This window comes from Camelina sativa, chromosome 7, assembly GCF_000633955.1.
Source record: "Camelina sativa cultivar DH55 chromosome 7, Cs, whole genome shotgun sequence".
NCBI classification, from domain to species: Eukaryota; Viridiplantae; Streptophyta; class Magnoliopsida; order Brassicales; family Brassicaceae; genus Camelina; species Camelina sativa.
In genome coordinates this window covers 15,420,327-15,436,884 of record NC_025691.1, presented here as the reverse complement: position 1 = coordinate 15,436,884, position 16,558 = coordinate 15,420,327, and the positions used below count along the sequence as shown (strand labels likewise).

The 16,558-nt window shown below is 40.5% G+C and overlaps 1 protein-coding gene and 1 pseudogene across 1 annotated transcript; one reads left to right on the top strand and one right to left on the bottom strand.

Moving 5' to 3' along the window:
• LOC104704652 (subtilisin-like protease SBT3.17) lies at nt 4,066-7,134 on the bottom strand. Its single transcript, XM_010420701.2, has 8 exons — nt 7,036-7,134; nt 6,852-6,943; nt 6,667-6,764; nt 5,764-6,581; nt 5,342-5,634; nt 5,137-5,251; nt 4,848-5,019; nt 4,066-4,628 (listed from the first exon to the last, which is right to left on the bottom strand). Exons 1-8 carry the CDS (start codon nt 7,132-7,134, stop codon nt 4,066-4,068), a joined length of 2,250 nt encoding a protein of 749 aa, XP_010419003.2.
• LOC104704650 lies at nt 7,229-16,324 on the top strand (annotated as a pseudogene).

The window sequence follows — 16,558 nt, the reverse complement described above, 5'->3', positions numbered from 1 at the left end:
ATATTGTTGATTGATATCAATAGAACTAGTCAAAAATGATACATTCCAAAAATTTGTATTGTGACTAAAGTCGGTGAGTCACAATACGGTAACAATTTGCGACTGACTTGTTACTAATTTTGCGACTCTTGCAATTTGCGACTAACTTGCTATTAACTTTGCGACTACTGTGCAACTTATTTTGCGACTGTTTAGCGTCTAACACCTGAATTAGATACTGTTTTGCGACTGTTTAGCAACTCTCGAATTTTTGAATTTAAAATTTCACATTAGAGAAATGTTAACATGTTTCTATACACATTTCCAATTTGAATTGATCAATATCAGTCATATAAACTTTGTCAAAGCTTTCCATTTCAGTATTTAGACACAAAAATTTCATAATATCTAAATCATTGTAAAGACTTACATGTTATTTCATAAGAAGGTTTCTAATTTTATGAAAATTGCAAAACAAAGATATGAAAACAATATTTAAAGGTCATAAACTGTTTCATATACTCTATAAGACAATCATGAGTCCATATTGTTGATTGATATCAATAGAACTGGTAAAAAATGATACATTCCAAAAATTTGTATTGTGACTAAAGTCGGAGAGTCACAATACGGTAATAATTTGCGACTGACTTGTTACTAATTTGCGACTGAGTTGTCTAATTTTTATTATTTTTTGCCAAGGTTTAGGCGCGTAATATTCCCCCTTTGTCTTTAGTATGTGTCTCTTTTGTGACTACTTTGCGACTCTTCTTCGTTAATTACTACGCAAAGAATCCATTTAGGGTTTCTTTATCTCTTTCTATCTTTTGACTAAGTGTCGAAAACCTCTCAAAATCTCTTTTCTTTCTCCTCTTGTACTCTCAAATCGATCAAATCTCTCCTCTTCTCCTCTCAAATATCTCCTCTTTCTCAACTCTCTCTAATGGCTGGTAGGGTTGCGGAGGCAAATCCTCTGGAGGTGTTAGGGGTCGCAGAGGCAGATCCGCTGGAGGTGTTAGGGTTTACAATGGTGCAAGTACAAGGGAACCCAGTTCTGCCGCAGTTAATCGGGCCTCCAATGGTGCGACTTCACGCGGAGATCGAAGTGGTGTCGGAACGTCGTCTCACTCCTCGAATCCATCAGCCTCTCAGTCTGTGACTAATTCAAATAGAACTATGCCATCCCAGTTTCCGCCGAGGACACAACAATCGCCTCCTGCTCCACCACCGCAGGTTGCTTCTCCACCATCGCGGGTTGCTTCTCCACCACCGCGGGTTGCTTCTCAATCACCACGGGTTGGTTCTCAACCACCGCTTCTTGCTCCTCAAACACCGCTTCCTGTTCCTCCACTCATACAAGAACAACGAGACCTAAACATGGAAGAAGATTACGAAGAAGAAAACCTTAATCCCAATCCTGCCGAAGAAGAAAACCCTAATCCTAATCCAGCTCCAAAAGACTACCAAGATTTGTTAGATGTTATGCTAGCTCTTCCAGGCCGACAACATCTCCCAGTTCTGTCTGTCGATCCCATCCCCGGCGTTGAGACTCTATGGTAATTTCTCTTTGCTCTTAGTGTTAGGTTGAGACTCTATGGTAATTTCTCTTTGCTTTTAGTGTTAGGTTGAGACTCTGTTTTTGTTTGATTAAGTTTAGTGAAAGACTGCTTTGTTTGATTAAGTTAGAGGTTGTGTTTGATTGAGATTGAGATTGTTTGTTTTGAGATTGAGATTGAGATTTTTTTTTTTTTGTTGATTAAGTTGAGATTGAAATTGAGATTGTTTGTTTTGTTTTGAGATTGAGATTGAGATTGTTCTCTTTTCTCTTAGTGGTAGGTTGAGATTGATTTTTTTGTTGATTTTGTTAGAGGTTGTGTTTGATTGTTTGGTTAAGACTGATTGTGTTTGATTGTTTGGTTGAGACTAATACTCTGTTTTTGTTTGATTAAGTTTAGAGAATTTATGCTTAGTTGTCTTGAAGTTACATCCGCTTAGTGTTTGATTGTTTGGTTAAGACTGATGTGTTAATTTGTATTGGTTAAGACTGATTGTGGTTAAGACTGATTTTGTGACAGGTTTAACAGACACAAAGGAAAAATTTCTCGGGTGATTGCTGGAATATTTAGAAGGAAATTCGATGGTCCTTACTACAGCTGGAAGGTTACTCCTAAACCCATTCAAGAGAGATATTTCAGGAAATTTGCGGTAATGTCTTATAGCTTTCAAAGTTTTATTATCTCTCATAATTGACTTAGTATCATCACTAACTTAACTCAATTGTAATATGTAGCGGAAGTTCTATTGGGATACTGGGATTACTGAGCTTGTTAGAGAGGGGTTCTTAAAGATAGCCAAGAAACGATTGAAAGACATTGTTAGTCAAGCTAAAAGCAGTGGTAAACAACCTGTTTGGATTACCAGTGCAGAACTGTGGGCTGAGATGTGTGATCATTGGAACGAACCTGATGTAATGGAGATGAGCTCAAATGCCTCACAGTGCAGAAACTCCGATTGTGGTGGTCTTGGAGTCCACAAACACCTTTCTGGTCAGAAATCATATGTGCAAATTCATCAAGAAATGGTAATTTAACATTGCTTCCATGATTTTAACACTCTAAACACCTTGCTTCCATGGTTTTAACATTTTACTATTTCTTTGTAGGAGGAAGAATTGGGCCGTCCGGTATCATTTGCAGAAGTGTTCATGAAGACACATACTCGAGCTAACAAATCGTTTGTTGATCAAAAAGCTAAACAAGTAGCTGAAGCTTATGAGAAAACCTTAGAGGAGAAACTGTATGAAGTGGACGATGATGGTCCAGAAAATTCAGGGAATTCTTCTGAACATTCAAGTCATCGTAATCTCAGCATTAAGGAAAAAAATGAAATCTTTCTTAAGGTACTCTCAGCATTGCTTTCTTAATCCACATTTTGGTTTTCATAATCCGCATGGTTACTTTATTAATACTTGTTTCTAGCCTTGACTAATGAAGTGCTTTTGTTTTTTTTGTTTTAGTGTACTCAAACAGATGAGAAGGGAAACCTTTTTGGTTTTGGATCTCTGGTTGAGACACTTAGAAAAGGGAAAAGGAAAGAAAGCTATGCATAATCTTCCCCATCAACACCAACACTTCTCGAGCTTCAAGAACAACTTCGCAACAAGATAGCTCATCTAGATGCTGAGAATGCCCAACGTGATAAGGAGCATCAAGAATCTCAAGCTTCTCATCTACATGAAAGAGAAAGATCCAAGATTTGAGACTTTTATTGCTTCCTTGCGACCAACCGCACCTGAAGACTCCACACCTGAAGACATCATACCACCAGCCACCGGGTCAGGTACTCACCAGCCACCGCGTTAGACACAACACCAGCCACCACATCCCCTTTCTCCATTTACTCAAATTCTAAACATTAATTTTAATTTGCTTTAGGATGATCTTTTTGGATAATGAATGATTATGATACAATGATGCTTTTTTCTTTTTTTTGTTGAATGATTATGATAATGATTTGGTTTTGAATTTTAAATAATTGTGATTTTTTCCAAATTTGAGAGATAAAACAGTTTATTATATGCTAAAATGTCACCAAATTGCGACCAAATTTATTTCTGTGAAACTATCAGATAAGTGGCAAAATGGTTATTAATATATGAGGACTACTTTGCGGCGACAGATACGGAGTCTTAAAATGGTCACATAATTTAATCACTAATTTGCGACAGACTTGTAACTATGTTTACGACCGAAGGTTCCTAATATAAAGAGTATGTAAAACGTCGCTTATTGGCGACTATATAACGGCGTCGTAATCCAGTCGTAATTTTGAGACCATTTTGAGACTCCACAAATTTACGACTATTTTTTTGCGACTATCTCAAATAGTCGTTTAGTAGTCGCAAAGTAGGTGTTTGCGTCTGTTTAGCGACCAATATTGGAGTCGCTAAACGCATGTTTTTCTTGTAGTGAACGAAGAATATATAGAATATATGAAATTAACCAAAATAATAGCAGAATATATATGAATCATTACCAAAAAAATAACATAAAAATCCCTATATTAGTTACAAGTGAAAAAAAATGATTAATCATAGCTCTTCAAGATCTTTGTTCGCACGGCAATAGGAATAGTGACGTTATGTACACCATCAGTCCAACACAAGCTACAAAAATAATAATCACTGTTCACTCTATGACTCGTTTTCACTCTCACATTAAACGTACCCTTAGTAATGTTAGAAGCGAACACAAGAGTCTTGGGATTCACATCAAGCTCTATACCAAGTGGAGACTCAACCAGGGGTTTGTAAACCGAATCAGCCGGTCCAACATTTGTCACGGTTCTAGTCAATGTGACCTCTCTAGTGAGACTTGGGATTATGATGGAAGGCATGTTGAAATCGAGCATAGTTGGCAATGGAGAAGGGCATTTGATAGGTTTACCAACTAGTTTGGAGATGGATCCGTCATCGTATTCCGCAGAACAAAGGTAATGAACATAGTCATTGATGCCCATGTCGTAGATGAGGCCCGGGTTTGCTACTTTCTCTGGGTTGATCAAGCCACCTCCATAGTCGAACGGGTCAGCAAGTTTACGCGTTGATCCCTCTGAAAATATTTGTTCTCCAGATGGATCAGTCCTCCATGCTTCATTTCAACAAAGAAAGTAATTAAATATGTTTGATTACTTGTTCAATCAGAATTAAAAGATATATTTGATTAAAACCCCACCCGAATCAAATTGATCCATAATAGATTCCGTTTTTATTTGGTAACACTTTTCTAAAACTAAACCATTAGATAATTTAATTATATCCAAGCATATCTTATTTTTGGTATATAGTTTTTAGAGTAAGAACTACGAACCTGTTGTGACAAGAGCGGATCGGATGGCAGCTGGAGACCAGCCAGGGTGTATTTGTCTGAGTAATCCAACAATTCCGGACACAACAGGAGTCGCCATTGATGATCCCGACATTAACGTATACACACCACTTACAGCAGAAAGAACATTAACACCCGGTGCTGCTATATCTGGCTGCATTATCATACAATAGAGTCTCAAAATTTCATGAACACTTGGATCAATGTGTTTCGAAAAAAAATCAGCAACAACAACAAACGAAAAATAATTATATTCAGTTACTAAGCAAACCTTCAGAATTGCTGGTGTAACTGAATTAGGTCCTCTAGAAGAGAAATAAGCCACCCTAGATGCAAGAGGCTGGCCACTGAGTGTCTTGGAAGGGCTTATTTTTGCTTTAGGCGAACTACATAATGTTCTCATGTGTTAGAGAAAAAAATAATAATAATAACAAGAAAGCTACGTAATTAGAGAAACTTGGTTTAAGATTTATTACTCTGAGGTCTGGATGTAGTATAAGATGTCAGTTGCATACTCGTAATCTACAACGGCGCAAGGAACATCCACACCATTGCAAACCGTAGGATTAATTACAGATTGTGCATAGATTATACCAGCACATCCAGCTTCGAGTATGTTATCTGCTTTTTTTGCCGCCGTAGCGGTTGGGGTAAACGCAAGTACGATGGACCCTTTAGTTACCCCTTCTTCGATATTGGTGTCCAACAATTCAATTCCGTTCTGAAGCTCACTAAATCCAACTTCAGGAAATGTGTTTAAACCTTCAGCCTGGAATAGTCAGAGAGGATAAAAAAAGAATCACATTCTGGCCAGAAACTAATTAGGTTTTTAAAACCTCTGAATAACCAATAATAATTATATATATAAAAAAAAAAGATTAAAAAAGTTGCATCATACCAGAACAGTTAGATTGTTTCCCAGAGTAATTGGTACAGGGAAAGAACGGTCGAAGGATGTTGCGGCGACGGTTATGATCCATGGAGCAACATTATCAATGGTTTGAGCGTCAGGTCCTTCGTTTCCAGCAGAAGCAACAACGGGAATGCCTTTCATCACGGCTTGGAATGAACCGAATGCAATGTCATCCATATCGACATCGAAACTCGCTGGGGGGTCATTACCGATTGAAATGGATATAACATCAACCCCGTCGCGTATGCTGTGATCGATTGCTTTGAGTAAATCAGCTGTAATACATCCAGCACGTCTCCAACACGTCTTGTACATAGCTATACGTGCATGAGGAGCCGCGCCTCTAGCGGTTCCTACAGCTAGTCCTTTGTAGCTTGCATTAGACACAAAAGAACCAGCAGCAGTTGCAGCAACATGTGTCCCATGGCCTTTAGCATCTCTTGGGGACCTAAACTCTCTTTCTGATTCGAAATCATATTCTGCCTCAGAATTTAAAAGACCTTCAGTGAAGAACTCGGCCCCTATAAGTTTTTTGTTGAAATGTTTTTTGGGGTCAAATCCATCTCTAGACATACATTTCCCTTTCCAACGCTTCGGGATCGGTCCTAAACCTGTGTCATTGAAAGAATGTGACTCTGGCCATATCCCTGTGTCTATGACTCCAATAATAACTTCACTTCCCATCTTGGTATCATGTAGAAGACCTTTTGGAGATGTAGGAGAAAGTCCTAGGTAATCATATGTCCTCGTTGTTTTCGGCCACATTACTCGACTTGGTACAACAGAAAGAACTTCGGGATGCACTGATACAAAACAAATCAGACTGTGGTTTCATAGCTTCTTCTTTTGAGTTTATACGGACAGAATCCAAAAAAATATTTGAAGTACCTGAAAGGTTCTTTGCTTGAGAGGCGGTAAGTTTTGCTGCAAAGCCGGAAAAACCATGCTTGTAATTGTAAACTATAGAATTCTTGGCAGCTTCTTTGCTATATATACGTCACAAAACATTAAACAAAAAATGATTATACCCTCATTAATATTCTCAATATTTCACTACATTGTAATATTCATACCTTCCAAGAAGTGGTTCAAGAATTTGGTAATGTGATTTAGTAACCAGCTCAGGGGTATTATGTTGCTTTGCTCCCAAGTGTACAATATGAATCTAGGATTATCGAAAAAAAAAAGAAAAAAATACTTCATATGCCCCTTGTAGTATCATTACTCAAAAGATGAAAAAGTAAAATAAAATAATACCTTGGTCATCAAGCCATTGAGTTGTGCCGCGGAGATAAACACTCCGTTCAAGATTAACACGAGGCTGATGACTAGAGAACTTGTATGATCTNTTGGCATATATATATATATATGCTTTCGATCGATCGATGTTTTGTTGCGTCAAAAAATATTGGTTTATGAATTTATATGTTTTGACTGATAACGCAGCAAAGAAGCTTCTCGTGAGTCTATGATTTATAGTTACAGACATGGTTTTATAAATATATGTGCAAAGGATGATCTTATTACAATAAGAGGAAGAACTNCCTTTCCCCTAACAATTATTCTCTTACTGCATCACAAGTTGCTTGAACATGTCTTTGTTTTGTCTCATATATAAGAAACGTTAAACTACATAAATAATCAACTGGATTCTAAAAATATACATAGCCATGTACCAAATACAGTTAAGAAATAAACAAATTGTTACCATTTAAAAATATATTGAAAATATCATATAGTTACTCTTATTTATACATGCTTAATTTGGGATATTTTTCTTCTTCTTTTTTGGTATTCAGATCTACCTAAATTACCTAATTAGTTAGCCAGGGGATTAACAGTTAAGAGACAATGTTGAAGAATGACTAAAACAAAAACAACTATTTAAGAACATTACCTCACAAAACACTCTTCCTCACCATCATCATCATCCATATTACTTATTCTTTTTTTTTTGTTGTTTTTGGATATTTCCTTGACCACAAAACTTTCAAGACATATGTCAAACGTTAGATATTTCATATGACATATATAAAAAATATATTTTACGCTTCTTCGAACCTTTAGACTTCGATTACACATATTACGAGTATGTATAATGTATGTTAGTCCTTTTCATGGAAATTTTAAATTTGGACGGTAACATAATAACATAATTATAATGACAACAACAAGCCTAAATTATTAACGTTCCTGAACATTTATAAGTTATGACAAACATATAGTTCGGTAACGTACGTTTATAACTCCTAAGAGTGTACGTTTATCAAATTAATTTTTCTTAAACCTCCTATTTACAAACCAAAATGTAAATAGTTTTAAGTTTTAACTCGTTTTAATTTCACACTGATAATACGTTTTCGTTCTAAACCACAAAATTAGCTTTGGTGGTATGCCCAACCTTCGTTGTAGTCTAAAAAAAAACTCCCAACATTCTTAGACGAATGCTTCAATTTAAATACGAGATGACTTGATCAACACAATCATAATGCTTCTGGGATGAAATCAGAGAGGACATTGTTGAGGTGGTTCAAGAATAAATAAATAATTATAATCTTGGAAGATTCTTCTAGGAAAAGAATCTGCCTCAACAACAACAACCCCGTAAATCTTAGAGATAACATGGGGTTGTCTTCTCTGATTGTATCTAATAATAAGAAGCATTTTGTAGTTTTGTTCATAGGTTTAGTATTAATTTTCCAGATAGCCTTAATTACTGCTGCTAATGAGGATAGCCAGGTATGTAATCAAACTTTCGCTCTTTTTATTCGGCAGAATCATTGCGAATAATTTTGGCTATTTTAGATTCTTCGCGATTTTTTTTTTTCGATGATGTTTATATGTAGATTTACACTGTGCATTTGGGTAAGAGGCAACATGATGATCCTGATCNACCCAATCAGCATCGGAATATGCATGAAGAGAGAGACGATTTCGACACTGGAGAAAGATACCATGCGTTGACGTCCCGCGCAAGTACCGTAGCAGTCTCTTTACCGCCTGCCAATGAGTAGTCGTGGGAGCATGCATATAGAGGGATAGTCGATTTACAGCGAAGGATATGTCCGGACGGGTGAAAGAAAGATATTGGAGGCTCCCAACTACACTCCTGTACTCGGTTGGATCAGATAAGCGAGTACCAACATGAAGAGAGAGTTTTGGTGTTGATGTCATTGGCGTAGCAACCGGTTTTGCAGAGAGCATGTTGGTGCGATCGAGTAAGTCGAGGATATACTTACGCTGATTCAAATGCAACCCAGCAGAAGAACGTCTTGCTTCAATGCCTAGAAAATAGGATAAATCTTCATGGTCTTTGACAGAGAATCGAGTGGCTAAGGCAGAGAGAGTCTGATGAAGCAAGTCATTGCTATTTCCTGTAACAATAATATCATCTACATACACCAACATGTAGACAATCTGATGACCATGTCTCAAAATAAAGAGAGACGTATCCGCTACAGAATTAACAAAACCAACACTAAGGAGATAGTTCCGGAGTTCAGTGTACCATGCTCTAGGAGCCTGTTTCAGGCCGTAAATCGCTTTGCGCAGTTTGCAGACATAGTGAGGACGGTCATTATCAATGAAACCAGGGGGTTGAGACATGTATACCTCTTCGTTTAGGGTGCCCTGAAGAAACGCATTGTTGACATCAAGCTGACGAATCGGCCAACCACAACCCACAGCGACGCCAAGAACAACCCGAATCGTTGTAGTTTTGATGACAGGACTGAAAGTTTCCTCATAATCTAGTCCTTGCTTCTGAGTGTACCCTTTAGCCACAAGTCTGGCCTTGTATCGACTCACAGAACCATCACTGTTATATTTTGTTGTAAAGATCCAGCGACAACCAACGATTGTGACGGAAGGAGGTGGTGGAGGGACCAAGTCCCATGTATGATTGCGGAGCTGAGCATTGATCTCATTTGTGGACGCACGCCTCCACTTCTCATGGCGCAGAGCCTGGCGAGCTGTTCGTGGTTCAGAATCATCAGCATTGCGAGCCTGTGCGAGAAAATTATATTTGGGATTAGGCTTAGAGATCCCACGCTTGGAACGAGTCGCCATGGAATGATTATTTATCGGTTCCGGTGAAGGGGTCGGAGCCACCGGAGCAGAGATTGTAGAAGCTTGCGAGGACAAGGAAGAGTCAGTGGCGGTGTCAGATGAGTGTGCCGGAGTCGGAGAAGCAGACGACGGAGACGATGAGTCGGGAGAGACGGATAAGGTTGTTGATGGGCTTGGAGTTTTGTTTGGAGTGGAAGAGGATAAGTGGGCCGGGAAATCATGATGGGCTTGGTCATGTGTTTGGGTATTATGGATTAAATTTTGAGCGGAAGTAGAGGGCTGGATCGTGGGCTGCGATCCATTTTGAGTTGGAGCAGTGGGCTCAGCGGAAGACGGAGAAGAAGTCGAGGAAGAAGAGTCAGAGATCGGAGTACGTACCTTAGATGGTGTTACCGGCGGAGAAGACGTAGTAGACAGAGACGTCGTCGATGGAGTGCGTGAGGACGCTGGAGAGTGAGAAGGTGATGGTGAAACAGCCAAAGGTGATGACGGAGACGGTGAGGCAGACGATGGCGGAGACGGGGGGTGAAGAACCGTGCCGGGGAAAAACGAATGTATGAGTGGAGACGGAGAGGACAAGTGAGAAGCAGTAGCCGCAGGTGGTGGTGAAGACGGTGAGATTGACACAACAAAAGGGAAATCAGTCTCAAGGAATTGAACATGGCGTGAAGTATAGATTCGTCCAGTTGCAAGATCCAGGCAATAATAACCACTCTGTGTTTGCGAGTAGCCCAGGAACACACACCGCTTGGACCGATTATCCAATTTATGAGCAGCATATGGTCGAAGCCAAGGGAAGCAAGTACAGCCGAACACACGAAGCTTGAGATAATTGGGCTTGACACCAAAGAGGCGTTGATAGGGGGAGACGTTGTCGATGGTCGGTGTTGGAAGACGATTGATGAGATAAACAGCTGCGGAGAAAGCATACGACCAGTACTTGAGAGGCATAGAGGCGTGAGATAGAAGTGTTAAACCAGTTTCGACGATATGCCGATGTTTGCGTTCGGAGAGGCCGTTATGCTCAGGAGTGTGTGGAGGTGTCGTAAGATGAGCAATACCATGAGAGGACAAGAAACCACGTAGTGCAATGTATTCGCCGCCATTGTCAGAATATAAGGTTTGGATTTTGTTTGAGAAATGGTTTTCTACAAGTGTTTTGAAAGTGATGAAGATTGAGTGAACTTGTGATTTATTTTTCAGGGGATAATACCATGTATATCTGGTGAAGTGATCCACAAATATCACATAGTATTTGAAACCATCAATGGAGAGGAGAGGGGAGGTTCACACATCTGAGAAAATATATTGAAGTGGTTTTGTTGAGACAATAGAGGTTGTAGAAAAAGGGAGCTTGTGTGTTTTATTAAGCAGACAATCCGAACAAGAAATAGAGTGAGATGAAGAAGACAAAGGAAGAGAAAAGTTGGAAACAACAGATTTCAAAGTCGATGAAGAGGGGTGACCGAGACGAGCATGCCATGATAGGAGTGTGGTACGAGGACTAGGAGCGGCATAGAGTGCAGCAACGTGAGATGCAGACATCGGCCACTCATACAATTCGTTATTAGTCCTGCCTTGGAGCAACAGGACCCCCGTGCGCAGATCCTTCACCTGAAAGGAAGCAGGAAAGAATGTAACGGAGACTTGATTAGAGTTACATAGACGATATACCGAAATGAGTTTCTTGTGAATGTTGGGAACACACAACACATTTGTTAACGTAAGAGGTTTAGAATGAGAAGGTAAAAGTATTGAACCAGTGTGAGTTATTGGTAGGCTTGTTCCATCACCAATCATCACATCATCATTACCAGTGTAAGGTTGATGCATAGAGAGATTCTGAAGATCAGAGGTAAGGTGATGAGTTGCACCACTGTCTAGTAACCAGGGATCGGTGTTGTGAGGAGATCGAACAGCGAGATTAGCCCGTGGTTGCCATGGCGTGAAAGGGCTGCTTGGAGAGGAGCCAGTGGAGGAGAGCCGGTTCAGCAGTTGGGAACAGAACTTCGCAGAGTGACCTTGCACACCACAGTACTGACAGCGCCCCTGATACGACCGTGAACCACGTTGATCAGACCTGTTGTGAGACTGATTGTTGTTGTTGTTGTGGGAGCGTTGGCGATTGTGATTGTTGTTGTTGTTATTGTTGTTGTTGTTGTTGTTGTGAAAAGGACCGGAGCGAGAGGTGCCGGAGGAGCGATGAGAAGCAACATTCGCCGTGATTGGAAGCAACGAGAGAGGCGCAGTAGAGGAGGACAAGAGCTTGGCCTCACGATTGATAAACGTTCGTGGATGTAAACCAGGGTTGGAGGAGTGTCCCTGCTTTCAATCTGATCGATGATGGGACGGTATTCCTCCGGAAGTCCGTCAAGAACATGTTCGATCTGTTCTTCAGAATCCATAGGCTTGCCTAGATTGGCAAGTGTATCAAACCGGGTAGTCAGACCCTGCATATAGTCATCAATGGTACGGTCACCTTTCTTCCAAACACGGAGTTGATCCCGGATTTGTTGGATATGACCACGACTTGGTTTGCCGTAGGTAGCAGCAAGAGTAGCCCAGATCTCTTCGGATGTGGTGGTACGAGAAAGTAGAGGTTGAACATTGAGGGAGATGGCGCCAAGAAGAGCGCTATACAGAAGCTTATCTTGCCGTTGCCACTGAATGTGAGCAGGATTGGGAGACTCGACACCATCAGCGGTATTCGTTGCAGGAGGAAGAGGAGTGGTGCCGTCAAGGTAACCCACAAGACCGTNCACGTTGATCAGACCTGTTGTGAGACTGATTGTTGTTGTTGTTGTGGGAGCGTTGGCGATTGTGATTGTTGTTGTTGTTATTGTTGTTGTTGTTGTTGTTGTGAAAAGGACCGGAGCGAGAGGTGCCGGAGGAGCGATGAGAAGCAACATTCGCCGTGATTGGAAGCAACGAGAGAGGCGCAGTAGAGGAGGACAAGAGCTTGGCCTCACGATTGATAAACGTTCGTGGATGTAAACCAGGGTTGGAGGAGTGTCCCTGCTTTCAATCTGATCGATGATGGGACGGTATTCCTCCGGAAGTCCGTCAAGAACATGTTCGATCTGTTCTTCAGAATCCATAGGCTTGCCTAGATTGGCAAGTGTATCAAACCGGGTAGTCAGACCCTGCATATAGTCATCAATGGTACGGTCACCTTTCTTCCAAACACGGAGTTGATCCCGGATTTGTTGGATATGACCACGACTTGGTTTGCCGTAGGTAGCAGCAAGAGTAGCCCAGATCTCTTCGGATGTGGTGGTACGAGAAAGTAGAGGTTGAACATTGAGGGAGATGGCGCCAAGAAGAGCGCTATACAGAAGCTTATCTTGCCGTTGCCACTGAATGTGAGCAGGATTGGGAGACTCGACACCATCAGCGGTATTCGTTGCAGGAGGAAGAGGAGTGGTGCCGTCAAGGTAACCCACAAGACCGTGACCATCAACAAGAGCACGAACTTGAAGCTTCCACATGAGGTAATTGGTTGCGGAGAGCTTCGTAACATTGGTCATATTAATGTTGAACAGACCAGTGTTGTTGACGGTAACATTGTCGGAGATGATTGGAAGCGTAGACATGATATCACACGCAGAAAACAGGGAAAAGAAAAGAACGGAGAGAAAAAAAAAAATTTTAGATATCGTAACCTGCTCTTGATACCATATAAATATATGTGCAAAGGATGATCTTATTACAATAAGAGGAAGAACTATATATACAAGGAGATGTACTACTAGGGCTTTGCACTAAGAGTAATTACCTAATCTACTTTACATATATAGTTGATTGAGAGAAATCATGAGAATATACGATTGATACAATCAATGATATGATTGATCCTTAATAGGTTTCTCAGGCTTTGCAGCGAAACTCACATCATCTCAAGCAAGAGAACTTTCAGGTAAAAATTTGAAACGTTTATCTTTCTTGTTGAGCAAGAATTAGGTCAAACTTCGACGTGAAACTAATCGAAATTGAACTTTATGTTTTGGATTTTTGTAAGAGCATCCGGATGTTGTTCACGTAACGAGAAGTAAGAATATGAAACTGACAACAACAAGGGTTAACGATTACTTGGGACTCACTCCAACCGCTCCAACTGGTCTCTTACATGAGACTAATATGGGAAGTGGAGCAATTATAGGAATCGTGGACTCAGGAATATGGCCAGACTCACCATCATTCAATGACAACGGTCTTGGACCGATCCCGAGGCGTTGGAAGGGACGATGTGTTTCAGGAGAAGGGTTCAAAGCATCAAGCTGCAACAGAAAGTTGATTGGAGCTACTTACTACTCAAAGGGTCTCAAGGAAATGTACAATGGAAAGCTCAACATTACGGAGAAAGACGAAGTCATGTCCCCTCTAGACAAAATCGGCCACGGAAACCATTGTGCAACGACAGCCGCAGGTTCTTTTGTCCAAGACGCGAACTACCTCGGCCTAGCTAAGGGAACCGCGAGAGGCACTGCCCCAAAGGCCCGTATAGCCTCTTACAAAGTGTGTTGGAACAACATAAAGTGTTTCACACCAGATATTATAAAGGCCATGGATCACGCCATACGTGATGGTGTCGATGTACTATCTCTCTCGATCGGAGATGAAATACCGCTTGCTTTTGAAGTTGATCGGGATGACTTTTCTATCGCTGCTTTCCATGCTGTTATGAAAGGAGTTCCGGTAGTAGCTGCAGGAGGGAACGATGGTCCCGATTCTCAAACAATCTCTAACATTGCTCCGTGGATCATAACTGTCGCGGCTACAACCATGGACAGAGAATTCTTCACGCCCATCACTCTTGGAAATAATATAACCTTACTGGTACGTATTGGTTGCTTGCATCACAATCAACAAGAAAATGTGATCGTTCATTTAACTCTTTCTTTTATGGAATATATTTCATTGTTAGGGTCAAGAAGGTGTATACACTGGAAAAGAAGTTGGATTCTCTGAGATCCTTTACTTCGAGGACCTGACAAAGGAGGATCTTAAAGCTGGTATAGCTAATGGAAAAATCTTATTTTCCTTTATAAGAGGAACACTTGCAGAAAATTTTGGGGTTGTTATGCAAAAAGTAGGCGCTGTTGGCCTTATTATTGCGATAAAACCAACCGATAGTGTTGTAACCGAAAAGGCTGATATCCCTGTTGCCTATGTAGACTACGAACTTGGGATGGATATATTATTGTACATGCAAACAACCAAGTATACGCTTCTTCTCATTCACACAATTCTCTCTGAAATCCATTTGACGTACTAAGAAATTTTCTCTTTTTCTTGAATGAATCCCACAGAAAGCCTATAGTTAAGATCAGTCCAACCAAGACATTCGTTGGCAAACCTTCAGCTACTAAGGTTGCAGGATTTTCTTCTAGGGGTCCCAATACAATATCTCCTGCTATTCTTAAGGTGAAGTATAAACTCCTTATTTACTTCTTGCTCTCTTACACTCAACTAGTCTCTCACGTTACTGATGAACATACCTTTTGGATTTTTTAAAAGTACAGCCGGATATAGCAGCACCAGGTTCAGGTATACTCGCAGCCATGCCATCATGGTCAGGATACGAATTCCTGTCAGGAACATCTATGGCTACACCTATCATAGCCGGAATCGTCGCACTTCTTAAACAAACAAAACCACCCTGACTGGTCCCCTGCTGCAATCCGATCCGCTCTCGTTACAACTGGTAAACATACACATATAATATTTATTCACACGCAAAAATATTTGTTTCTTTCTCCACAAGAAACCCCCGCGAAATAATTATATAACCAATGCAGCATTGCAAACCGACCCATCGGGAGAGCCTATTTCAGCCGAGGGTTCCCCACGCAAACTCGCTGACCCATTTGACTACGGAGGCGGTCTCGTGAACCCGGTGAAAGTAGCCGATCCGGGACTTGTCTATGACATGGGAGAAAATGAATATGTTCATTACTTGTGCTCAGCAGGCTACAACAATACGTCCATCTCAAAACTACTTGGAAAAATATACACTTGCCCTTCCCCAATTCCATCAATGCTTGATGTCAACTTGCCTTCCATCACAATCCCATATCTCAGTAAAGAGATCACCATCACTAGAACCGTGACCAATGTTGGACCAGTTGGTTCAGTTTACAAAGCTGTGATCCAACAGCCTCAAGGTATTAACCTCCAGGTGAGTCCCGAGACTCTTGAATTCAGCTCCAACAACACCAACAAGCTTACGTTCACGGTCAAAGTCTCTACTACTCATAGAGCGAATACTGATTATCACTTTGGGAGCTTGACTTGGATTGACGATGGAGGCCACAATGTAAGAATCCCTCTTTCTGTGAGAACAAGACTTTTGCACTACAAGATCTAACAAAATTATTAATGTTGTTATAGTACCAATGTGTATTATAATTTAGTTTTCTATCAGAGGCAATGTAAATGTGCTAAGAAGCCCTTTTTTACACTTGTGTATCAAGTTGGCTCTTCCATTTCATGACGCATCTACATCTACAGAAATAAATGATAATATAAAGTTATAATTGGGCCTAGACTCAAGCACGTAAACTTGCTTTATATCTTTTATGTTCAGTTCTATCTTGAGGACTTCTTTGTTTGCACATGGACCACTCGATCACTCAGGTTTTAGTTTTGGTGTTTTACCATTGTGGATTTGTTGGAAACTTTTTATCAGTGGCTCACCTCTAAATTAGTAAAA